Raw genomic sequence first — 27,387 nt, forward strand, 5'->3', positions numbered from 1 at the left:
TATCGGTTTACGGTTTGTTCTGACGTAACTATATGAAGCAGACGCTTTGTTACTGCTTGTTGCTAATGTACATTGAATCACTAGAAACTTGATAAAGCAGATACTGAGAGTGGTCATGGGCTCGTCCTTATCGTAACGTCAAAATATTACGGTTCTTGGGAACTATTAATGGTTCATATTATTACAAATTTTCCAGGGGAAGAACTTGTGTATGTCGAAATCGGTGAACTTTGTATATTGTTAAGTTTGTCACTACCCTTCATAATTACAAACGGCAACTCCTAGTGGTAAATTGTTAAAGGTAAGATTTTGACCAAGCGGGAGCAGTCTGGTAAATCTGTAATTTATCTAAAGTATATTTTAAGGCCGGAAATGTACAAAGTGCTACAAAGTTTCTGCAGTTATTTCTTGCTCTAATTAAAATAGGTGGGGGGCCCCCTTTTGCCTGATAATTCCGGAGCCTTGGTCCCATGAGCTTTGTCCCACCTCCCAGGAAGGTCTTCTCAACTCCCATGAACTCTGGCCTTCCCCCCCCTCCCCCGCATCTTCCAAAGACCTAATGGAAGGAGGACCGTCTCTCCCTAATAAAATTGCTGGATAAAGGTGCAAACTAGCGCACTTGCTCCAGCCTATCCTTCCTCAATAAATATAACATTACCGAATGAAGATGGGGAAAGTCTAAATGGAGAGAAATTTTGGTTTTGCTTGGTAGCAAATTAAACCATATGATTTCTAGTCATACTAGGCGCTTACCACATCTGCGTAACTTATTTCCGGGTTTTGTGGCAAAACCTATCTCTGCGTCACCACAAATCTGATTAAAGTACTTGTCTACGCATTGCCAATGTTATGCAAGTCATAATGATTCGAAAATTTAGGTTTTCACTGTAATCTGGCTAAGATCTTTAATTTGAGGGTATTGCCGTAAAATTCTTCTAGTATGGAGGGAATTATTGGCGGAAAGCTCTAAGCCATTAAGACTAAATACCCCTTGGAAGGGGCTCGGGGTAAAAGTCGAGACCGGGGTGGGGTGGGGAGGGGGGGGGGGAATTGAAGGAATGGTGCCCAACCACTTGGACAGTTGAGTATTGAACGCAGACCTGCATGAAGAGACCATCCTTCTACCGACAGTAGAGGAAACGGATAAATATTTTTAACCAGATATATTACCAGATCCGAATATCTTGACCGGTGTTGAAGGCTGGTAAACTGTATCATCTTCCCCCCCCAACCCCCATTTGTCCATCTTAGTAGTACTACTACACTATATGACCCCAGAGAGGCTGCCTGGGCCACCCCTCGGTATATCTAAATTCTCTCGGCCTGGTTTTTTTTTTTTCCTTCTCTCGCTCTCTAAGGTAAGAGCGGAAAGCTTGAGGACAAGCCTTCCCCCAAACTGCTGAAGACAGTGTCGGGAGGACGGGCTACCGTATCACCGATGTAGTCTCATTTTTACGAATACTTTACCCAAGGAAAAACTGTCTTCCTAGAAAATGGTAGCGCGTCGCGACAGTAGTTTTTTGTTCGTGTGTGGGGGAGAGGAGGTCCTCTGGTAGGTTAGGGTAATAATCTTTAAAACGATGGTTTCTTTACGTTGGAAACGCGCTGAATACGGAGTATTATAGGCCAGTCTTGGTAAGAGCCCAGATGCCACCACTTTAAGAAATGTAAACCTCTACAGCATTCCCTTGAAATTGTCATCGTCTCTTATCTGGTCCTTGTTTTCTTCTATAAATTTTTCAAACCATCCTCCTGAAATAACGAAACTTTTTGTAACTGGTCGATCACATCGTGTAGTAAAGGCGTCCCAGTAAGCCACTTTGTCTTTTGCGGGAGGGCTAAAAAGGAAACCTAAATGTTCTTAGGCCTAATATATAGTACTAGGCATCTTGTAGCTTATATTGGGCCTAGGATAGTTGGGTTTTATTAGCAACAAGTATAAAAATTTCCCGTTTGGACAAATTCACTAATACAAAAGTTGATTTCCTGGTAGTCATCTCGTGTGCTTTAGGCCGTCTACTGTAATTACTTCAATTTTAGGAAGATGGCCTAAAAAAAAAAATTTCAGGAACCTGGCCACAGGAAAGTGGCTCCATATAGTTTGCCCATAAAACTGCGTAATGTAGCTTTAAGTTGTTAATAATTTGTTATTCAGGCAACGAACATGTGCAGAAAGAGAGGCAGACTAGGCTTGGCGGCCCTACTAGGAATATTGTTATGCTTCTCCCGCTACAAAACCCTGGCCACCGTTGTTCCTGAGCATGATGCTAGCTACCTGCCCCAGTTGCCCTCTATACAGGATCTGGTATGTACCCACCTGATGCTTCTCTGGCGATATTCACTTGTTACGTTCAATCGCTTCCTTTAGCGTAGTATGTAATTTTTCATATATAGAATGGCTCTTGGTGACAATAGTTTAAGCTGTTACGTCCATAACGACATCACGGGGATGATAGTTTCTATACGTCCATGAAAAGATTAAACCATGAAAGAGGTGTGTAAGGGGAGGGGGGGGTGGCTTGTCTGAGTGTTAGTGGTTTCTACCTGTTTGAGTATTCAGATTTTACTTTAGTACAAGGCTCATCTTGTTGGTTGGACGGTTAAATGTTGCATTGATAACCTTTTTATAGGTTTTTGCCTTGAGCTTGAGCAAAAGGCCAAAGGCTGGCCTTCACTCTAGTGGTCTACAGTCTTGACCACGTCAAATTTTCTTCACGTAATGACCATTTATAATGGGTTTAATATATAAATTTAAGATCGAAAAATCGGTGTCATTATAGTCATTAGTAGCTGCCAATAATAGATTAGGTTGAGTAAAAGTTTGTAGTTAACTTGGCTGAGACGCAGTTAATTCACTGAATGCAGAGACTTGGAAAAATTCCTAAATAACGGAACCGAGACTAACGGTGCTCTTGAAATTCTATTGAACGCATAAATGTGCCAAGACTTAATCCTCGGGTTACTTGGAGACCCACACCGTGTCTTTGCTGCAGATGGCCATGGTACCTGATCGTCCCTTCCACACCCTGGCAGACGTGGACGCCTTCACCGCCACCCTCCAGGACCTGGCAGATTTCCACCTTGACAAGTCTTTCACTGCAGAGACTCGTAGATACAGAAGAGGTAAAAATCGAGGCATTCTGTTGGTTCGCGCACTCGTCTGTGGGTTTAATCCTGGGTACCCCGGAATTTGTAATGCATATTGCCCTTCATGGTAGGAAAGTTTAAATGTCTTGGTCTCACTGCAAGATGGCCAAAACTAAAGAAAATTGTTTATACTTCATGGTGCTTTACTTGTCACTTGAATAAAGTTCCTGGTTTAAGGTACAATGCTTAATAAGACTACACATTCCACAGCTCGGGAATGGTGTTTAAAAGAAACTTTCCGCTTTGGTTTTCAGCCCTTGACATGACTTCTGTCAACATTACCGATACTGCACTCTATTCCTTCAACTACTTCAACCCAAGTGAGTTTAATGCCGGGTCTCTGGAAGGGGTTAGTGGCCAGTACTTGCTGACAACGCCAGAAAAGTATTTCTGGGTTTTGGGAAATCAAAGGTTAGTCCAAAAGCCTTTTTATTTTTTTTCTGAAGTTTAACATTACCGCTAATATAAGAGATTACAATAAAATTTATGCCAAATGCTTGTCACGAAAATCCTAATGGATTTTTTGTTTACTACATTATAATTTTGTTTTAAAGTTCAGTACTATAAATTTGTTCTTGGTGGTTATAATGACTTGTTCACACATGTATAGCATGTCTTGATCTATTGAACATTTGAAATTTGTTTACCAATTTTATAGATTATTTTGAAATTTAATTTACTAGCATCCATGTGAAAGCAGAAAGTGGTTGCACGTAAACCAGATTCCAATATTGCCTTAAATTCTACAAAATTAGACCCCCCCCCCCCTAACCGACTGTATGTTGGAAGTGTTTTGAAAAGTGTAAGTGCTGAGGAAGGTAGATGGTTACTTACAGGTGCGAGGCTCTCGCGTAGGTCAGGACCCACAGCTTGATCTATACTGGCAAATTGGTTAGTGAATAGATTTGCTACTTATATCTGTGTAGCCTTTCATACATAACCAACGTAGTCATTTAGTTTGGTCATGAAACGTTTGTGCTTGGTTAAGGTCACGCAAGCATGACCCCCCCCAGGAAGGCGACTGGATGAGGCTTTGCTACATACACTATAACCATATTTACACAAGACAATCTTCACTACCAGGTCGCAGTTGGGATTAGATCTGTTAACGTTCCTTCACTTTATCATTCCCTGTAAACGATGTTGCACTGAACGGTCTTAGTCATAAGTAAAATACTTGAAGACAAACTAAAATTTAATATAAAAAGTCTTGAATATCTGAAGATGGAGCCTTAAATTTGGAGAAGTTTAGAAGTTATTTTAAATTTTTTTGCCCTTGCATTGTGTGGGGGGGGGGGGCGGGATAACCCCTCCCCCACTCCCGGACCTCCATCTAAAGACACTCTTATCTTGTGAGGTTAACCTAAAGTGTCTGGGAGGGGGGGGGGCTTCCTCTTGGATACCCATTTTTATAAAATAGGCAGTGTCCACAGTAGCCCATATGTTTGGGAGGGGGGGGGGCAGTGTCCACGGGCCACACGAAACGGTACTGTCTCCGATTTTCTAGTTACTTCGTGTGAGAACATAGCGGGTATTAACGTAATTCTCTTTGATATAAGTGTTGGATAGATAGATACCCACACAGCCCTATAAAAAACATAACCGTTCATGAGACTATCGACTAAAGAAACAAGTGTTGTGATTTTGTGAAACAGAATACCCACCTGAGACCAGAACCGCCGCCACGCGAAATCTGGTAAGTGTTTTATTCTTTCACCTGTGTGCTATCATTATTACCCCATCGAACCTACAAAAGGATTACGGCATACAATACTCCTAAACAAGAAGAAACTGGACTTTCGCCCAACACCAGAGGTACAGTAAGTACGAAAAAACTAAAAAAGAGAAGTCAGTGAGATTGTCTGGTCACAAAACCGGTGACACACACAAACTTACCAACAAAGCTCCCATCATCCAAGGCTTTGACATACACAAATATGCAGCCGTACCCCAAACAACAGACCTAACACGAGAGCCACCAATAGAGAACATACGGGACAGACACCCCCTCTTGATGACTCAATTTCCCCGTCCCTAGCCCCTTTCCTTCCGAACACAAACCCATCACCTGAACAACAGACACAGATTCAGGTCACAGAAGTACAAATCCCACCAGCAGACATCTCGGCACACGGACTGGTGGACGACCTCTCCGTACAATCTCCAGACGCCTGGGCAGACTTAATAAAAGCCCTAGGCAGAGTGGACATTTCCCCTCCATTAGCTACCCTACCCAGCCTGTGGGCAGAAGCTAGAGTATGGGGTGGAGCAGGTGACAAGATACTGAAAAACCTCCCTTTTAGGAGACCCCACCAAGACCTCCTGCATGGAGAAACCCACATAACAGAACAAATCAGAGTTGCTCTCGAACGAACGAAACCATGTAGACGTAGAACTAACAGAGAAAGACAAACAAGCAGCAGACCTCCTGAGACCTTTCTTCTCGACATTGGACCACCTCAAGGAGAGGCTAAGGCAGGTGCAGTGGACAGCAAACTGGGGAAAAGCCCCAGCTTTCCTGACCCCTGCACCAACCTACCCTTTCTTTTCTACAGATCTACCCCTCCCACCCGCACTCGAAACATACTTAGAGGCCTTCTACGAGAGGCATGCTAGGGAGTCTGCGGCTCTTTTTCACCCTCCTCCTTAAAGGCTCGATTGCACGAGAACACACAAAAATAGAGGTACTAGTGACATGCCTAATGGAGGAGGGCTATAACTACGACAGGGTCGGAGCCATCCTATGGTTAGCCTATAATAGGAGGACTAAATCCTCCTGCTACACACAACCTCAAGTTTTCTCGGGAAAACTCCTAATAAAGGCAAATAAAAAGGTGACCCCATTACACAGAATTCAAAATACCCCCACAGGTCGACACAGACCTGAGACGGAAGATGTTTAGCATCATAGCCCCAGGCGGACGCCTAATGGAAGAGGGAATCTCGAAACCCTCAGTCTGGGACATGATCCCAGACTCTGATGAATCACTAACTAAACACCTTACCCCCCCCCCCCACAGGAGAAAACCATGACTCCCCAACAACAGGCACCCCAGCAACATGAACCCCAAAGAACCAGGAACCTCCCCCCCCCCCCCCAACCAGAATAGACGTAAGCCTAAACAAAAATGGGATCTGACACCTGAAAACACAGGTAAAACACAAAGGGGAGACAAAGCTACTGGGGTTACAAACACAACCTACCCCCCCTAGGGGAAATAATAACAGGCGCCAACAAAGCAGAGACAATAATCAACGCTCACAGAGCAGGGGCAGACCAAGAACGGTGGATAGAAACCGCCCCCAGTCGGCCAATAGACACACGAAACACACTACCTAAAGCCACTACACCCAACCAAAAAGAGAAAACGGGAACGGGTGGCAAGGTGGAGGGAGACAATGGTCAGAGTGGGAAGAGAAACAGAGACGCAAGGAGCGCATCAGGCGCTCAGTAGTCTCGGAGGTAAACATCTCCAAACATGAATGGGACCTATTAGGGAAAGGCCTCACCTTCGTCCCGGGACCCCCACCCAGGCATAAACGCCTGGAGATAGTGAAAGCTACCCTTGACTCCCTAGAAAACCAAAAACAATACTTGGGCCTCACTACAGGTAACAGAACTCGCTCCAAGGGACACCCCAGGAAGCCACAAGAGAAACATGCCAAAAACACTTTCGGTAAAGTACATGAACCCTCCACTACAAACCCCACAAACCCCTTTTAAACTCGACGGCCTAGGTGACCAGATGAAACTCCTGACTCACTCTCTCAATGCACGAATATATGAACGGCGACCTTATCTCCAATCGGAGCTCCATACAGCACTGAGAAACCTGAGCGAAAGAAGAGACGTGGTAATCAAGCCAGCAGACAAGGGAGGTTCGGTAGTCCTCTGGCAGAAAGAGAACTACTGTAAAGAAATGGGGAGACACCTGGGGGACACAACAACATACCACCAGGTGCTAAATGGCAACACAGCCCTCAAAAACGCCCAAACAAGGAGTAGAAACCTAATCCTCTCTTTCTTCAGGAATGGGGGCAGGAAGGGCGTGATAACATCAGCCAGGGACACGTTCCTAGCTTTTAAATCAGAACTGCCAAGCATGTATCTCTTACCAAAAATACACAAAGGGAGGGACCCGACAAGTACCTGGCCAGGTCGCCCAGTGCTGAGCGGCTGCAAAGCACCCACAAGACCGATAGACAGAATATGCACGGCACTGCTTAACCCTCTCCTGACGCTTCTAAAAGAGAGATTAATCGACACAACAGATCTTCTCAAAAGATTGGATAAAACGAACGAGGAGTGGGGTCCGGTACCCCAGAACGCTATTCTATTCTCCCTCGATATAGTGTCTCTATATCCTAGCATTCCCCAACGGGAAGCAGCAACCATAGTGGCGGATTTCTTCGACAGAAACGCCTACAAAGTTGATAGGGAACTAAGGAACGCGGGTATATTTCAACCACAGTCCAAAGAACTCCTGACGGAGGCAATCTTGCATGTGATGCGAGACACGATACTGACTTTCCGCGACAAAACGTACAGACAAATCAAAGGGACGGCAATAGGGGCATCTAGTAGCGTAGCGATCGCAGAGATCTTTGTACATGAAATCTTTGAGACGCAAAGGACAAACCTACAGATGGGACCGAAGTTATACTTTAGATGTATAGACGATATCTTTGGGGTCATGATAGGATCAGGGGAGGACCTAGACGCCTTCTACACATGGGCGAACGGGGTACACCCGAACCTAAAATTCACAATAGAAAAGGGGCAAGAGGAACTAAACTTCCTTGACACCACAATCTATATAGACCCACGGACTCGTCGCCTGGAGACAAAGGCTTACTACAAGCCGACAAACCTCCATATGTACCTCCAGTATGACTCTGGTCACCCCAGACAATTAAAAAACTCGCTACCATACTCCCTAGGCCTGCGCCTCAAAAGTATTAACAGTACACCTGAGACACTGGAAATGCAACTCGGGGACCTCTGGGATTTCTTTAGAGATAGGGATTATCCGGAAAAAGTACTAGAGGTGGCAAGGAGAAAACTAGAGGAGATGACAAGAGAACAAGCCCTCGGTAAAAATACAGCAAAGAACCAAGACAGGGATATCCTAGTCTCCACGTTCTTTGAAGGATTTGAGACACCTCTCAGAGATACTATGGACACCTTGTGGGCCTGGCTGAGCGAACGTTTCAGGGACCACCCATCCTCGGACAGGTTCCCGAAAACCCCGCCGATGCTAGCATGGAAACGCAACAAATCTCTGAAAGACAAACTAATCTCGGCAGCACTTAAAGACAGAGACGTCTAGGGTTGAACAGTGTGTGTGAAAACGATTAGCGGACAGGCAGAGCTACCCCCATTATGTGTAGCGCCGGCCGTTAAAAACCCATTAGCCAAGCGGACCCTGGGGATAGAGAGGAATGAGAAGGCGAACAACGATACGAGGTCGGGTAGAGACCCATCAATTAATAACCCCTCCCCCACTCCCGGACCTCCATCTAAAGATACTCTAGGTTAACCTCACAAGATAACTAGAGTGTCTGGGAGGGGGGGTGGGCTTCCTCTTGGATACCCATTTTTATAAAATAGGCAGTGTCCACAGTAGCCCATATGTTGGGGGGGGGGGGGGCGGCGGCGGCACTCGACACGTGATTGGCCATCCTCTCCTGACCTATGGATAAGGTGCCACTGTTCAACCATTTTCTATATCTACAGCAGACCCCTTGCCAGATTTTGTTGGTGGGAGAGGGGGGGGGGGAAGGTTTCCCCGTAGTTTGTAATAGTGTCGGTACTCTATAATAAACCTGGAGGGAGGGGGGGGGGGGTGGGGGGAATAAAACACAGGTACCCCATCTTGTGAATAATATACTAGGGGTACCCAGTAGTGCCTTGGATATTCTCCCCACCCACCCCTATCATTTGCTCCCTTTTCGCCATATACCCACTCATTTTCCTGTAACTGAAGTAGTTCCCCTTCCCCCCTGCCGGGGAAGGGAAGCCGGTCGGCCGAGCGGACAGCACGCTGGACTTGTGATCCTGTGGTCCCGGGTTCGATCCCGGGCGCAGGAGAGAAACAATGAGCAGAGTTTCTTTCACCCTATGCCTCTGTTACCTAGCAGTAAAATAGGCACCTGGTTGTTAGTCAGCTGTCACGGGCTGCTTCCTGGGGTTGGAGGGCTGATAGAGAAGACCGGGCCGCGGGGACACCAAAGCCCTAAAATCATCTTGGAGATAACCCCCCCCCCCATTTATATGGAGAATCCAGTTTCTGGGTATCGCCATCCTCCCCAATCTGCTTAAGTCTTCCCCCGCCCTTCTTGGCTTGTTCCTATCCATTTTCTCTCCATTCTGTTCAGTTTCGCGCCCCTGCTCTCGGAAAATTGAAACTGAAACAATTGTGGCTCTTGGGAGAATATATTAAGACTGGTGGGGGGGGGGGGGGGAAGTTAATCACTGTTGACTATGGAAAATCTTCCTTAAAGATTAAAATGATTTGTGCCTTTTTCTCCAAACTTTACTTTACAAAGGCATTATATTGTTCAAACAGGAGTGGCTGGCAGTCTGTGATAGAGATGTCAAGGCCGGATTACAAGATAAAGTTGCTAGCCAAGTTCCAACTCGGTGAGAGTTTCGAGAAGATGGATAAGATTGTGGTGAGTCTGTGGACAATTTGAAGGTGGTTTAGATACAGAAATTTCTATGAAAGGTGTATACAATATTACACCATTCTTTTCAGGCGGAAATAACCTCTGGGTTGCTGTGGATGGCCTTGGGGTGTACCTCGAGTAGTGTGGTGACCATTGTGTGCATGAACATCAGTAACGGGCGCTATATTATCACCCAAGAGATCACTACAGAAGGGGGCTTAGGTGCTCTACACATGTTCCAGGTCAATGACAAGCTTCATCTTGTTATAGGAGAGCTGGCCAGCCATGTTGAAGCTAGGCAAGTTGAAATAAGTGTCTTGTATACTAAAAGTGTCCTAATGCCACTTGACTAGGCTGTGTCTTGGAAGTTAGATGTTTTAAACTTTTTTTTTTTTTTTTTTTTTTTTTTTTTTTTTAAACTTGTCTACAGGTTGTATGAACTCGTAGACAACTACTTTGACCATAGAGATGACGTACAGTTCCACGTCAAAGGTGTCCAGGACATTAGTGGCTTTAGAGATGAAGAAACCTTCTACTACATAGTGTTCGGCATGGAATCGCCCGTACGTACTAATTATAATATAAAAATTTATGTAAATGCCAAAAACATTTAATCGTGTAAAAAGGGGGGGGGGGTGAATAGCTTTGTGTAGTGACTAAAGGGAAGGGGGAGGCAGGTCAGGTCTCTTAAACTTAAAAGTTGCTTCGAAGGTTGGTGTTACTTCATACTTACAAAATATAATCTTTAATAGTACAATTTTAAATTTTAAGTTCTTGAATGTGAAGGCTTAATTCATAAGAAATGGTAAAAGGACACGGGCCTAACCATTAGATTCCTGGGTCGACCCAGAAAAGGTTGCACTAGTTCCCTTCCCCCCCACCCCCTTTGTATCGGTCTGCCATCACAAGTTTCTGCGTCTCTTAAAATATTATGACCAGCTAGAAACCTATTGTCGTTCACAAAAAAAAAAAAAAGCCTAGTCTGGGTCGCCCCACCTCTGACGGTTCCCTGTCCCCAGCATTTCTTTAACTTATTTCCACCTAAATTTCCAACTTTGTGCTAATTTGCACTTGCGTCATTAAATTATAATGGTTGTAAAGTCTGATGCTTTTTAAAGTGGCACTTGGTTTAAAAAAAAAAAAAAAAAAAAAAAACTTTAGCACGCAATTGGTTTACTCTAAAACTACAAAGTTATAATAGCTGAACTAGTTTGTGCACTAATGATTACTAGTGTTGTACTCTTCAATATTAATCTTTGCCATGAGGCGATTTTTACAGTCCATCCTATTAACAATGATCAGGATGGCGGGTTAGAAGTGTACCAGATGGACCTGCAGGACGAGACTATTACCTTGGCTCAATTGCTCCCTGACGATGGCTTGAAAATTGTTCCGTTCCTTGACCCACACGATGACAGAAATTACGTCTTGAGCATCGGCAAAAGTGCTCTTCCGAAGATATATAAATGGTCAAGTGGGTTATCAATTGTAATATTGTTTCCTGATCAATTATTTAGATTCCTAAAATGTAATGAAATTGACTGATGCTAAATAGATTAGTTTTTAATGGAATGTTAAGTAAATATAATTGACTGTTAATAGGTTGTCATAGCGAATAAGGGCTAAAAAAAAAGGGGAGGGGGGGGTTAAGGGTTACTTAGGACCAAGCTTTAATGGTCTAGTTATTTTTTTTTGGCTTGAAAGTAAGAAAGTAATTAGAAAGAGGCTTTAATATGAAAGTTGGCTGGGTACATGACAATTGGCTTATTTGCTGCTAATTGTATAGTATGGGAGGCTGGAGCGGTGTTCTGGTACTAGAAATATAGTTAGGAAAGTATCTTAGTTTCTAGACACCAGGGCTTTCATTACAGACCAACAACTTAGAGAATGGCAGGCCCTGGAGCCGGGTCATGGCTCCTGCTGCTCTGCTGGCGTCTTGACGTTAGACAACTTGGAGAACTTGATATTCATCGGTCAAGGGGTAAGTGTTGCACTTTTGATGGTTCCTTTCCCCCCCCCCCCCCCCCCCACCCCCCACATTCGCTCCATATGGCTAAAGCTGTCATTGTTGGTTGATGGCTCTAGTTACAAAAAGCTAGACTGTAAAGGTAAATTTAAGGGAAGTTTTGGAGAATGAGATTTTTCTAGTTGGTGCGAGCAGCAAATCTGAGGGTTGCAAGACACCTTTCACGGGCGCACATGTACACGTATAGACACAGTGCTGCCTACAGACTGGCTCACCGACTGTTGGATCCCTGCAAACGGGTAACGTAAACTCCCAAAAGTTTTCCAAACATCGTTCCTGAATTAAGTTCACTAGTTCCAGAAACTGTTAAGGGCCACAGGGCTGATCTTAATTTTTTTTCTCCGTTCAAAGTAGCACAGGCTAGGGTGAGCCCGTAAGTGGAGGGTTTAGAGCCATTATCTGTATCAATAGCAGATACTAGGGATGGGGTCCGTAGACGCGCCGATCCAATCAAAATCCCGAGACACGCCCACTCCTATAGTATAATAGGAGGGGTATATGACAGTGGCAAAAAGTTACAGCCCAGCTCCTGTGCCAGGCAAGTCCACAACGGGCTCACCATAGCCCGTGCTACTTGGTACTTTTTGTTCAAAGTAACCAATTTAAAAAACGACAGTGGCAAGGATAATCGCTCTGACCTCAAACTGACTTGTTCATTCATATAAGTAAAATACTGTACTACAATGCGTGGGGAAACGGCGGGAGTAACTTAGGCATGCTATAGATGACTCCAAGATTTCACTTCAGAATTGAAGAAAATCGCACGAGGGGGAGATAGGGGGGGGGGTGTTTACAGGGTATATTTCTAACTTGGTCCTACCCCGACTAGCCTATACTTTTGTTGCACCCAAAACCATTTTCCCTGCCCTCTCAACATTGCCAATTTGGGAGAAGCTACCTCCATTCACCTGGCCTTCGGTTTTTGGACACTCATTAATGGTATAAAGTAACTAGCAAAAGGTTGAAGTCCACTACGGGCTCACCATAGCCCGTGCTACTTGGAACTTGTTGAGAGTAGCTGAATCTATAACGGGTTGAATTCTCCACTATAATGGACGGAGTATGGTGAATGACTTGAGGACAAGCAGGATCTTTGTAATGTCAAAAAGTCATTTATAATTAGTCATATTTCTAAACTTCAAAAATTTTTAGAGAAAATATTAAGACAATAGTAGAGTAAATACATAAGGCAAGTATTACCTTTAATGGTTTTTGTGCTATACTTCTAACACTTTACTCAAGTTTAAATCTTAATAAAGATGAATAGTGTTCAAATAATGATGCAAGACTGATAACGTTACAATGTTTTGAAGGCTGATAATATGGCTTTAAATGTGCCACCTAGACTGAAGTCATTCAACCTCCATTGAGACTTGCTGCTTGAGTAAATTTGTAACTCTGGACTTGTTAACAGTTCAGAATTTATAGTTTTGTAAATTTTGTGTAAAAAAAAAAAAAAAAAAAAAAAAAAAAAAAAAAAAATTCACTTTAAACACATTTTATCAAAGACTAAAATCTCTTAATTTGATGTTGGTATGAAAATGTGAATTTTTATATAAACGTATACACGTTAAAAAGTCTTCGCAGGGCAAAATTCGATTCTACTCTGATGACATGACTGGCCATTACTACCCATCTTTCGTCGTCGACACTGACTGCAGCACAATAAGTGAGCTCCAGGGCATGACACTAATGCACGACTACATAGTTTCCTACATATGTATCGGGGTTGATGGCACCTCCAAGCTGCAGGCCAGGATCCTCTCGCTCAAGCACGTGAAACTTGGTAAGACTATATAAAGACTTGCCAGATCTTGAAATATTTTGGCGATTGTGTATTTTTGTTTAATATGGTTCTTATATTTGGCCAGCAGAGTTGTTGACCACTGCAGATGACCTTCTTCGCTGTTTGGATGAAGTAGATACTCTTCTGGAGACTAGGCAGACTAACATAACATTACTTCAAGAGCTGATGTCGTCAGGTTCCCTTAAGACTGTTGACGGTGCACAGGTAATTGAGCGTTTTTAATAGCACGGTGGCATAAATGGTGGCTTGGGGGGGGGGGGGGGATTTTGTAAAAGTTAATGTCTCTTGCCAAATTAACTTCATAGTTTGTGCTTCCAGAACTGGACTGGGCTGGTGACCTTCAGTAAGGGGCTCACTGTGATGGGCACCACTACATTCACCAGCAAAGTTGACGTAAATCCCTCTGGAAGCATCGTTCCTACTGGACAATTGGCACAACTCTTCTCAGACGTAGAACAAATAAAGGTAAAGTTCTGACTTTTGTATAAACTGTATGTAGTTTGTATGTGTAAAATTCCCTAGACCTGGCTTAATAATTGCTCTTCAACCCAACAGACTTCGATGCTAGAGCTGACCCAGGAAATAGGGAAGGTGTTGTATCACTCTGGTGATCAAACCATCATTGGTCCCATCACTGCCTCGACCATGACATTTGATAAGATGGCAATAGACACTCTACAAACTCGAAAGGCGAGTGAAAGTTTCGTGCAGTAATACTTTTGTTACCTTTTCATATTTGGAAAGGTATACTTTGTTTGGATCCATAAGTGACTGAAAATGCTTGGCGCTCTAGTAATTTAAATGTTCCCATATTGGAAACTTTGACAAATCTACAGACTTCGTTGGTTGTATAAACTTGCCTCGTGTTTTTATGCTACCGTACGATTACATAGATTAATACATTTCTCATTTAACAGGTTAATGGCGTAACATTGACTGACTTTGGCAAAGTGTTCATGATAAATGGCCTTGATCAGACCATAAGTATGAGCTTTAATATGGGTCTTCTGACGGTAGACTCCTTCACCACTCGTGGGCGTACTCTTCTAGGAACCATAAATGGCATTAGAACAGATGGTATGAATAAAGTATTTAATGGTGGAATTTGTTCATTCTTGCAAGAATGTTGCAAATGCTAGTGGTGTGCATGTTGAACTGAAATTTCCTTTTGGTGTATATCCATGTAACGTGCAACAACTTTGCAGAGTACATGCGACTGAGCCTGGCTACCCAGAGTGTCACTGGAGACCACAGGTATGCCTCTATAATATCTGGCGACATCACCGCGAGGGAGGGCGGGAGCAACACGCTCCTTATCAATGGCATCAACTCTACCACCATCGTTACCAAAGGCGCTAGTCTCGCTTTCCACGACCCTAAAATATTTGATAATCTGATTGTTCAAGGGCCTATTAACGCTGGCCTTGTAAATGATGTAAGTATTAATTCTGAAACACATACTGTGAGTTTGGTGTATGCAGAACGTTGTTTGATAAGACTTTGATCCATGACTTGCAGGTGGACTTGACAGGCTTGGAGAACAGAGTTGTGTACACAAATATTAAAAGTGAGCAGACTGTGAGAGGAGTATATTCTGTAGCGTCTATGCAAGTGGATGGTAATGTTGATGTTGGTACGGTCAATGGCCTCAACTTGAGGGAGCTGGATGCTGCTGTTGTTAAAACTACGGGAGACTTTACTTTACAAGGTTGGTCTCTTTAATATAGTAATGGCTTTAATTTATTAGAAAATGCTTACATTAATATATACTGCAGTTATCAGAAATGGTGGTCCATGAGCAAAGAACAAAAGATTTTAGTTTAAAAAGCTTTGAAATGGCCATACATAAAGTGATTAGTGATTTCTAAGGTTGAATACAAAGTGTAAACTTTATATATTGTCTTTGTAACATTTCAGGTGCTGTGACCTACTCTGAGAGTTTGAGTGTGACGGGCGACGTCTCGGTTCCCATTATAAATGGCATAAAGTGGGGCGACATCTTGGACCTGGATTCCCCGAACCTTGTCTCTTCCAACTATTACTTCGCGAATGCTGTAGTCACTGATGCCATCAGAAGCAATAACATAAATGGCCTGGACTTGAGCCAGGATGCAGTCCTAGTGGACACCCAACAAACTATTACTGGTAAAGTACCAAAACGAAAGTTAGAAGTGGGGATGGGGGTTAAATGTCTATCTAAAAGTCCTTTCTCGGAAAGGTTTGTCTTCTTTGATACTATTGCAAGCATTCATCAAATCTATTATGATTGACAATGTTTAAGCTCTTCAAAATCTGGAATAACTACCACAGCATTGGATACTTCCTGAAATTGGGTGGGGTTGTGGGGTCCTGGGTTGATCAGAGTAGTGATGTCTTGGCTCATTATGCTACAAAAATTATGCTATCATAAAGATTACAGACTTGGTCTTCGTCAAATTTATAGCGACTGATAGCTGGAATAAATGTCAACAGCTTGGGAGGTTATCTATAAGAGTTGTTTCATGGGGTAAAAAGATTGCTGAATACACTTGCTCACTAATGCATGGGGGTGCTTGACTACTGAACCTTCAGTGGAAGGTAAATGGTAGGGGTGGGGGGGGGGGTGGGAAATGGGGCATCTAATGGTTCATGGTTCACCTTGTATAACGCTAAGAGGACAACCAATCCTAAGATTGGCTTCTCGAATCGCTGACGATGCTAGACTCACGGTAGAGCTTGCCGACGCTTTGGGTAATCACTCCGTGTGCAGTACATGTGTCACTCGGACAAGAAAGTGCCCAATTCTCGTGGTAATTGGTAATACCACCTTGAATATGTCCCATCACTATGGGACAAGTCTTTTCACAACATTATGGTGGTCTAAAGTTCGTGATAACTTGGTTGAGCTTATCCTCAACACAGGCCAAAATTCTCGTTAATGCCCCTGCCAGCCTCAACAGTTTCATATTCTGTTGAGCTGGAGGGAACTTTCTCTTCAAACAATATTATTTACTTCAATGTGAGCGTTGCAAAACTATAAAAAAAAATTCCTGCCTAGCCCAGTTACGAGCCTAATGAAGGTTCTTGCTACCAAAGATTCATGCAGGTGATGCTTGTCATTGTACAGGTGGCATCACCTTCATGGGGGACGTGAAGGTGACTGGTGCCGCAGGTGTGGTGATCGACCAGGGACGCCACTGTTAATGGTGTCGACCCACATCAGCTGAACACCACCATAGACGCCCTCACCCACGTTGTCATTAACCAAGAGGTTCACTTGACGGCGCCGTTAAAAGTATGTACTAGCTATTTGCCCCCAAACTCTCTATTTACCCTGTCTGTATCTCTGTGCCTCTATCTGTGTGCGCTTGACCCATGGCAATTTTAATGGTCCCAAGACTTGTCACCTAACGTTATCCAGTGTTAACTTGTACGTGTACTTTTATTGCTAAAGTCATAAACTATGCAGTTAAATTTAAGGTTGTGGGAAGTGCCTTTAGCACCTCGTTCCTAGTACTGGAGGTGCTGGGACTGGTAACTTTCCACATCTGTACTGTATCTAGTTCTGGTAATACCCTACGGCAGCTTCCGGGTATTTAAGCAGTTTAGTGTATCAGGTTGTGAATGTTGCAGTGTTCAGGCGACGTGGTGGCGCATAGCATCAATGGTCTCTTGCTGGAGGGCCTGGGAGACCGCTACTGGAGGCGGGCCAAGGATCAGAACGTCAGTGTTGGACTCTACGTTCGTCAAGCAGAATTTCGGTAGGAAACGGTCTGATATTTGAGTATAGTAACATCTCTGTTTTTGCCCTGTTCCATTTGTGGGGGGAATTGCGGATAGAAGGTGCCAGTGACGGCCTATTTAACGATTAGATTCAAATTGGTGTAACTCGCGGGAGTTTGAGCCTGCATGTCTAGTATGCGTTATAATTACAATTCTTGCATAGTTATTTTATACAAAATCTTTGGAAGTTGTTAATTTAATGTATCGTACAAATCCCAGCAGCAGCAGTAGTATAGCAAAGTCTTAAGTTTAAATGGTAGCTGAACCATCTAGTCTGCAGTAGGGCTGATGGGGGGGGGGGGTGGCTAAACAAGCCTTGTTTGAAAATGTTTGACAGGCATATACCATTTATTTTTCCAGTGGGCCGGTGACTGGCCTGAGTATTAATAATAGAAAAATGTCCGACTATCTCCATACGTCAGGTTCTCGGTACATTACTGGACAATACGTCTTCAAGGTTAGTTAGAAATTAATTTGTCTTCTGTTGTACAAAATTATTCTTGGAATGTGATTACTGTATTTCTTATATTTTAAGGAAGTAATTTAAGACTGTTGCAGGGGCCAGTAATGGTGGAGGGGGCGCTGGAGACGAGACCTGATGCCACTGTAGACGGTCTCCACTTGTCAGAACTAGAAGCCAATGCTGTGCGGCTGCATGGTGATCAGATTATTACTGGGATTACTGTAAGGAAACTAGTTTCTTTTTTTACACCTAAACTTGATGGTAACTGAAGCATTTTACCAGGTAGAGTGTGTTAGTTTTCTGCCCTTACAGCGTGGGTTAAGCTTGGAGCTGTTACCCCTTGTATTGCCTTGCTAATGTCTGATATAATTTTATTATACTTTTGAAACTATTTTGCAGGATAGAAGTAAATTGTCAACTTTAGTAGTTAAATCTTAAGTCTTTTTAAATTCCCCTTTCCATAATAAAAAAAAATTGAGGGCCCTCAAAGTAATTAAAGATAGTAGTTTAGATCTACTGGTGATCCGTCAGTATTCTCGCATTATAGACTAATATCTGAAATATTTCCAGAACTTTAATGGCAGACTTACGGTTGGCGATGTGTTGCTGAGCGGCCTCTTGAATGACCTCAATGTGTCTTCAGATATAATGATGCTGGATCGATCACTTCCGCATACTGGTAATTGGTTTATCGTCCTCCTTCATCTGGAGATTACTTCCCTCGCCAGAAACGCAATTTCTTGTTCTTCCCTTCCCCTAAAAGTTGTTGGTTACCCACCGAAGAATATAAATATGAATGTTGTATTCAACTTCAGACCCCCTTATGCCCCTCGGCATTTTAACTGACCTTCTCAGAGAATAGAGATGCATATTGTCATGCTTACAAGTTTTATTTAAATCGCACATCTGAGCTTGCCTAAATGGTTTTGCAGGTAATCTGGTGTTCAATAACAATATTGTAGCGACGACTATAACGCTCTCCGGCAACTTGATGACCGACACCATTAATGGTCTGGATGTGAAAACAGCAGCGTCGCAACTGGTCCTGGTCGACCAGGAGACTACCATCAAAGGAGATCTTCAGTTCACAGGGGCGGTCAATGGTATTAGTTCCATTTCCTTTGTTGCTTGAGCTTCATAATCGTCCCGGCTTGGCAACTACTACTAATAATTCCACCCCCCCCCCTCTCTGCTTGAAATTGTGACATTTTTGGTCTTGTTTGTTGGCTTTACAAAAGCTATTGAAAGTCACAATAGAAGGGAGAAATATTGGTGTCGCCATAAAATGTAATAATCAAACCTAATTACCTTCCCACACCCTCCTTCCTCTAGTATATTCTCTGGTTGCTGCCAACGTGGATGACGTCAACCTAAGTGACCTGGCTAAGCGCTCGTTGAAGAAGTCTTCGTCAGTAACGCAGATGGTGACTGGCCGCATTAAAGTTCGCAATGTTCACTTCAGCCAGGAGCCATCACTTGGCCTAGTTAACATGAAGGACTGGACAACGCATCTCTCTAACGTAAGTTCTTCTTACTTTTTTTGGGGGGAGGGTAGAAATAGCCTAAGCTACTCTATCCCTATTGAGATGTATTTCTTGTCTCGATAAACATAGTTGAACTTCGTGCATTACATTGGTTTCCTCTTGTTATAAACGCTGTAGTTAGTTGAAGATCGCTTAAATATCCATCCAACCTTTGCTAAGAATGGGTATTAAGTTTAGACTAGCTTTGTTTTTTATTTTTTTCATGTCGTGTAATTTTTTTCACACAAATAAGGCGGTTAACCTATCGTCAATCTCCTGAATCTATGTACAAATTTCAAACGCGGTAATGTAGATTCTTGGCCTTTAGTATACGCACTTTGAGTTTTGCACATCAAGAGTTATTACTCTTAAATCGTACATCCATCTTGTAAATCATACCCCAATTGTTAATGGAACTCTATTACTGAATTGCATGGTTAAGTAGTTCAGGTAACATTAATTTGTCTAGCGCTAAAATAACTAATGATCCAAAGATTATAATGCATATAAAAGTTATATTTAAACCCAAATATTACAATACCACTTTAATAGCCTATGCCTTTTTTTTTTATAAATTGAGTTGTTTTCAGGTGGTGCCCCATAACTACAATGGTAGTGTTACAGGGGTGAAGGTTTTCCTTAAACCACTGGACATAAAGGGGAACTTTGACCTTGTGACCATCAACGGCCTGCGGATTAATGACCTCGCAGCTCTCATTCTTACCAAATCCACCGTGCAGACCATTGCCGCGCATTATACCTTCAGCACGAGCATCAATGCCAGTAAGGAATTGCCGTATGAGTAAAATATCTTCGCCACATCCTGTAACACTTGCTTTAAATTTCTTTGAATAAATATTGCCTTTTGTTGATAAAACGGGGGTTAAATTTAGTTTTGCAGTGAATTTAACATTTAAGTGTTAATGGCTTTGTCAGACTGTACTCATTTATAATTGGTAAAGTTTGTCCTAGCCTATTCTACCCAATTTACAAGAGGGTTTTTTATTCCAGCTGGTGTAATGGCAAACATCATAGATGGTATTTCTGCGAGTGATCTTGTTCTGATAGATACGGTTAGTCAGGTGGGTGGCAGTGTGACCTTCGGGGAGGAGGTGACCTTCCTTGGAGGATTGAATAGTACAACAGGAACGTTAGATGGCTGTGATATTCTAAAGGTTGGCTGATCTCTCGTTTTGTACATTTGACATTACGAAATGATATAACCAAAGTGGGAGGAATACTTTTTAGTGTATTGACTAAAGAATTGTACTAGAGGTTTTTAAATTATATGGGATTGTTGTATATAGAAATATAATACCTAAAATTGCAAACCGGAGTACATAATGTAAATTCGACAGGCAAATGCGTATGCTATTTGGAAGGTAGAAAATGGGAGCTTCAACCTGCCCTTCCCCGCGACGATTGGTTCGCTATATATAACGGGCAGCGCTACCTCGAGCGGAACCGTTATTGCTGCCCCGCTAAATATGGACGTCACTCACTTCCTCAGTACACTAGTCTCTACATCTTCAAACCAGGAAATTACCGGTTAGTGCTGTGATGATAAACCTGTTACAAAATACCCCGTCACCCTACCAGTTGAACGGGTAAACGGAACTGATATTTCGTTGGTCTTCAACAGGTCCGGTTGAGTTCTTGCGCGACATAGAAATAGGTAACCTGGGTGTTGTGACCATTGATGGCGTTGACGTTGATGAACTCTTCAGAGTGTCGGTTCTGAACAACGTAGACGCGGTATGTTCAATATCAATCATCAAAAAGTTTGATTAAATGTCGCGAACGTTAATATTGGTAGTTATTGATTATATATATCTTCGCCTCTTTCAGGTAATAAGTTGCAAATTAGACTTCAGGAAGCCGGTATCAGTAAGTCACCTGAAGGTGACTGAAACGCTGTCGGGTATTGGTGACGGTGGAGGCGTGCTAGTTAATGGCATTAATGTAGCGGCTACGGCTGCTAGAGTGGTTCTGGCTACTGGGGGAACCTTCGTGGTCACGGGCCGCAAAACCTTCGCCAGAGGCTTGGTTACGAACCATCTTATTGTTACTGGTGAGGCTTGAGGTCGTCTTATTTGTGCCCAAACGCTTTTAAATTGGGTAGCATCGTTCTATATAATGACATTATACCTAAAATTGTAGACTAAAGTACATGTGAATTTTTAGAAGATACTCTAGCATTCTTGACCTCTAGCAATTCTGCTATAGTATTAACATACAGTACTAGTAAATTGTAAAGTATTGTCTAAGCAGGAAACTAGAGTTGTAAACTAGTTTGCATTTGGAGATAATCTCGCTATTTGTCACTTGTTCATACGTGCAGGCTCGTTGGGTGGCATCGGTGTGAAGGACTTGGTGGTCATCTCTGCAGGCGTAGTCCTCAAGAATCTTGTATTCACGTCGACTGTAAACATCGGAGGCAACCTCTGGGTAAGTTCCGCAATAAGAGGACATTTTAGTTATGGAAATTGCAGGCTTAAATTCCCACTAACGAGTAGTTTGAATATATGCACGGGGAATGCAGTCCCCCTTGGCGCAGTGGTAAGACTCTCCCTGTTCTTCGCGAACGATTTGGCCTGGGTTCGTATCCTGGCCGGGGAAGATTGACTGGGTGCTAATCCTTAACTGTACGCCTGTGTTAATCCAGCACTGAATCGGTACCTGGGTTAAGATTTGGAGGGTCGTATTTTAGGGAAAACTAGGATTAAGGACCTACCCGAAACGCTATGCGTGTTAGTGGCTTTACAAGAATGCAAGAACTTTGTAAAAATAAAAAAAATAAATTTGGTAGCATGCAGTAACGTAACTGTGCAAAGTTGTTAGTGAAGATTGCTCAATGTCAACTGGAGCTGGAGGGTAGAGTTTGATGGCAGGAAACTTGGAACGAGGGTGACATTATATAGGGCAAAAGGTTTTAGTGTACAGTTTGTGTAATATTGACTACATTAGTTCACAGCATCATGGTGGGGGCAGGCATTGACACTAACAATACAGGGAAAAAGTTAATTTCCCCCCTCCCCCACTTAGACTTTTCATTTTGGCTTTAAACTAGACACTTTATCATGAAATGTTGCAACATTTATTGTCTTTGCAAAGCCTGTAGTTTCCCCAGCTATAGGCTTTGTGTTTGAGAGTTTATCTGACTTCCTGTGGAATAGAAAGATGCCGCCGCCTTCCTCCTGCCTCCTGTCCTCCAACAATTGGAGCCGGATGCATAAAATTTCGTTAAATATTCCCACCCAGTTTTCACTTTCTATAGATTGTTCCCTCCCAATCGCTTCAGAGTATCATAGCATTGCACTCTCCCAATAACCTGACGGTCTAATTGGAACCAATTACGCAAGTGGCGCATTCTTCCCTTCCACAGTGATGGGAGGTGGGAAAGATTATAAATTTTGGTAGGCCTATATTTGTGAAGTTTGTGTTTTTACTTGGTTTGTAATAAGTGTAAATCGTTACAGGTCTCTGGTTTAATAGACGGTGTCGATCTGACGCAAGTGTTGGCAAATAGGACACCACTGGACCACAACCAGACCTTGAGCGGTACATGGAGATTTGAAGCAATAAAGGTGGAAGGTATGTATTTTGCTACTTCACTACTCTCTCTCTCCCTTCCTTGTCAAGCAATACTTTATAAGTGTCGATTATGTTTAACATTGTCTTCTAGGTGACTTGGAGGTGGCACAAATTAATGACGTGGTGGTGTCTGACCTGGTGGTGAAGCATGGCATGACCTCGCAAGAGGTGTACGGGGCCAAGATTCTAACGGGTGGTCTAGTCGTCAAGGGAGACATACAGACGGGTCTCGTTAATGGTTTCGACATTGAACGTCTTAATTCAACTATCGTGAGGAGAGACGATGATGTCACAATAACAGGAGTTGTGGTATGGATGTTTATTTGTACCGAGAGTAGAATATGGCACAAGTTACCTTAACTGAAAATTAATTGAACTAATTGTATTGTCACTCTGTACCCGCAGGAGTTTGAGTACATAGTAAGGGTTATGAAGTCTCTAGTGGTGCTCAAGACGGTTAATGCCTACGACTTGTCGACGCTAAGTTACAACTTGTCACCATTAAAGAAAATCATTGATCAACAGTTCCAGCGTATAGATAAACTTAGATTGCTTTTAAGTTCAATAGAGGTAGCAAGTCTTGTAAAAGGTGAGTAGCTTGCTTGATTTGTTTTCCCTGCATTGTGTATTAAAGTTATTGAAGATTTAGTGGGAGCCTCTTTACAGCGTTTCCCAGTATTTAACTTTGCTGACTATCACTCGGATTTAATGAAAATAGCACTTGACTGGTTTTCCCAAAGAATCTTTTCTTAAAGAATGAGGGGAATAGAATTTATTGTTGTAGGTTAAACCTGTTTCATAGTATATAAACGACCAACATGGACACAGTCTGCCTTCTGTGTTACTAATGATTTGTAAAGGCTCTTTAATTACAAGGATTTTTTAAACCAACCCATGCACTCTTATCACTAGGCTACTTTATATTTTAAGTAATATTTATCTGGGCCTAACAACTTGTCTTCCCCCCTCTCCTCTAAATTGCATATACAGTATTGTATTTAAAATCGTAACTGAAAGCAACTTTAAAAAAAAGTGCCACGTACATTATAAGTTGGTGATTTATTACGTAACTGAAGTGTAACCTTTCTGCCCTTTTACTATCTGACTTTGACTGTCGGTGTCAAAACTGAGCTTTGGGATAGTTTTGACTGAAGGCCAGATCGTCTAAAGTCTACCTACTATAAATTTTCAAAGTGCACAGAGGACCATTTCTTGCATTTCCTGATAGTCTGAGCTGAAAGAATCGAACTTAAAGGGGATTGCGCGTGCCACGTCACCCCCCCCCCCCCCCATCCCACATTGTGGTGAGTTTCCTTCCCTAGACCCCACACCCCTTCCCTCACCCACTGCAAAGTACTTCTGAAAAGTTGCTGTAAACCAATGCAGCTTCAGGACCTTGAATTACACATACCGCCTTAAACACGTGTAAAGCGAGTACAGTATGTGTAATACTCTCATTAGTATTATTTCAAACAATTTTTGTAAAGACTTTCTGTTCTAGAAAGTCTGTCGGCCTTTTAAATTTTCAACTATCTTCCTGGCAAACATCTGGTGGCAACCTTTCTAATGCGTTAGGCAGCCTTTCTTTACCGCTTAATTTTTATTAACTTTTACTTTTTTTCAGAAAAAAGGCTGCAATTGGGATATCTTGAGAAAATTAAATTCCAAAATTTAAAGGAATATGGAAGATTGTGGTTTGGGCTGGATTACACTCTAGGACCGGAAAGTTATATAAGTATAAAGAGCAGAAGCGGTCCTTGTATTTGCTGTTCGCCTCTTACTTCATTTTATCAGGTTGGTTTATAATGCTCTCAACATTGTTTGTAGATAAAAACAGCATTGATGTTCACACCTTTAGTTTGTGTTAATCTTTAACTTCAAATTGCCTTCTGGAAAGGTAAATGCCGGTGGAGTAGCGAGGAATGCTACGCAAGTGAGGACTGGCTCGGTGTTCATTCTCAGGTCATCCTTCCTTGTCGCTTCAGATTACCCTAACCAGACAGTAAGTTTAACTTAAAGCCTTGACCAAAAATGTTTTAAAACCTGGCATATGCTTAAGACTCGATTGACCCCTCGATACACTTCAGATGCACAGAAGGCGTGCCGTCTACCATAGCTGTTGATGATACATCGCGTCATCCCGTTAACCTCTTCACAACCACTGCTCATCTGGGCCTGGTGACGGATTCTGCCATGTTTGTGGACAACGGTGTGGCATACATCGTGACTGTAACTGGGACTGATAAAGGCAAGTGAATTCTTGTAGAGTGCATTACTAGCACTGTTACATTTTTTACATAATCATCTTTTCAATCTTGGTATTTAATATAGGTTTGTAAAGGGGAATACTTTGTTTAAAATTGCACTTTAGTCTGAAGACTGTTTTAAATTCTTAGTGTTAAGCTGTAGTTCAGTATTCATTAAGAGGCAGTAAATGCCTCTAAAGTCTTTTATAATCTATAGATTCAAATGGCACCGCGGGGAATGTTGTAACGGCTTCAATGGTGGACTTGACTAATAGGAGAGTAGTGGAGGTGTGGACGCGTCCCACACGGTACGCTGCCTCGGGTTTAGACTTGGATCTGGTGAGTGTTTTAAAGGTTGTATTTTCATGCATAATTACACTTGAACACAAATTGAAGAACTAATATATATGTTAGCAGGCAAGTGCTGATCTACTTATAATAACACCCTTCCCCCCCCCCCCCCCATGTCTACTAAAGGGTTCAGGTAGTACAGTCTGGCTTGTTCTCGACTCGCAATATAGAACTCTGGGTTCGAATCCCGGGCGGGACAGAAATGGTTGGACGTGGTTCATATCGCCTAAATGCATTCTATTCACTTAGGCAGTAAATAATTACCCCTCAGGAGTTGGTGAGCGGCTTGTATACTGGGGAGGGTCTGTAATTACAACTTGGGGGGGGGGGGGGGAAGCAGTGGCTTGATATATACTTGTACGATATGAATAAACAGACTTGCGGTCTCTAGACACAAATGAATTATAAAAATTGTACCCATACTTTGGTTTATTATCGAAAGTGCAAATGTTAAGCGAGTACCTGAGGCTAAAGAGACTATAGCATGTGATGCCGGATTTCATGAACTGATGATGCGATAAATGTCTAGAATAGATCTTAATTAAACAAAGTAGACTTTTAAATGTAATGTACAACAGAAAACAATCTTTAAAATTAATCTCCAAGCCTTTACAAAAACTTGGTTGAGTATGAATTGTTATAATGCCTATTTGCCCCGGAATTGACATTTAATGTGTTGCAATATTTTGTGCAGGTACATGGAAACTGGTATTTGCTATTGGCAAATTATATGGACACTGATAACGTGGTAGACCCGTACACAGCAGCTTCGCAGCTCTACATGTGGAACAATACAGCAAAGATGGTTGGTATACTACATTGGGGAATGTTTACAATGCTCTTTAACTTGGGTAATTAGATCTAATAATGTTTCCCCTTAGTTTCAGTTGAAGGGCGAGTACGTTGGTGACCTGGTAAGCTCTGGAATATTCGTAAAGATTAAACTTCCTGTCGAAGTCTACTACTTTTCTCTTGCACAATCAAAAGCAGCAGATTATCCATTGTACGATGATAATGTGAAATACACCACCAAAGTATTGGTAAGTAAGATTTTTATCGACTGTCATAAACATGTAATTTAATTGTTTTAAAAAAAAAATACGTAATGTCTACATTTTTTTTACTTTTTAAGATCTTCAAATACAACGAAGAGATAGAGAACTTCGTAGAATTTGAGTGTCTACCTGCGTACGGGGTTGTGGATCAAACTACCCTTACAGTCGACCTTACACTCTATTTACTGCTGCTCTCTGAAAAAGGACTGCTGTCTGTATATGAATATCGCCATCCAGAAGTAAATATTTGGGTTCTCTTCTCCTTGCTATACAAATAATTGTTAATGACTTCCCTGGAAACACAAACCGAAACTCTATTTTCCGCTTGTTACAACTTGTAATAAAGTTGTTACATCTTGGGTTAACGTGTTTATGACGTATTAGAACGTTAAGTTGCTATATTGGTTGTTATAACTGGTTAGGCGTTAAAACTTGTTCGAACTTTGTACCAACGTTGTTTACAACGAAACGTTGTAGTTTCGGCGTGTTTGACGGGTTTGCTGTGTGGAAGAGTAATTACTTTTTTTTCTCAGGGTTTCAGGGTGTTCCAGACGTTGTCAATTGAAAATGGCTATGCACTTGCCATTATGGAGATGTCCGGTGGCACATTTGTTGCAGTGTCGGTGTCGTCGCCACCCGGAGTGTTGCTCTTGAGGGTAAACATTAAGGGCATCAAGCCATTCAAGTTACTAGAGTAGCCTCGCCACAATCTGTTTACTATATACTGTAAAGGGTTAAATTATG

General features: G+C 42.4%; 1 protein-coding gene across 1 annotated transcript; it reads left to right on the forward strand.

Annotated features, from left to right (window-relative positions):
• LOC123771112 (uncharacterized) lies at positions 1 to 27,387 on the forward strand. The gene is given in 43 exon segments (XM_045763473.2): positions 1 to 24; positions 2,156 to 2,305; positions 2,994 to 3,123; positions 3,402 to 3,558; positions 9,717 to 9,822; positions 9,906 to 10,114; positions 10,247 to 10,379; positions 11,119 to 11,290; positions 11,688 to 11,797; positions 13,430 to 13,628; positions 13,714 to 13,853; positions 13,968 to 14,114; positions 14,205 to 14,339; positions 14,567 to 14,726; positions 14,855 to 15,084; positions 15,168 to 15,357; positions 15,567 to 15,794; positions 16,756 to 16,820; positions 16,822 to 16,923; positions 17,262 to 17,389; positions 17,772 to 17,868; positions 17,970 to 18,095; positions 18,445 to 18,553; positions 18,807 to 18,977; positions 19,207 to 19,394; positions 19,988 to 20,180; positions 20,409 to 20,572; positions 20,756 to 20,945; positions 21,040 to 21,152; positions 21,246 to 21,468; positions 21,739 to 21,845; positions 22,877 to 22,991; positions 23,083 to 23,300; positions 23,397 to 23,580; positions 24,616 to 24,785; positions 24,889 to 24,954; positions 24,956 to 24,993; positions 25,079 to 25,239; positions 25,455 to 25,576; positions 26,283 to 26,393; positions 26,470 to 26,628; positions 26,721 to 26,882; positions 27,177 to 27,387. Coding segments are annotated over 42 exon segments (6,234 nt in total). The 5' UTR covers positions 1 to 24; positions 2,156 to 2,164; the 3' UTR covers positions 27,342 to 27,387.

This window comes from Procambarus clarkii, chromosome 14 (assembly GCF_040958095.1).
Source record: "Procambarus clarkii isolate CNS0578487 chromosome 14, FALCON_Pclarkii_2.0, whole genome shotgun sequence".
Taxonomy (NCBI): Eukaryota; Metazoa; Arthropoda; class Malacostraca; order Decapoda; family Cambaridae; genus Procambarus; species Procambarus clarkii.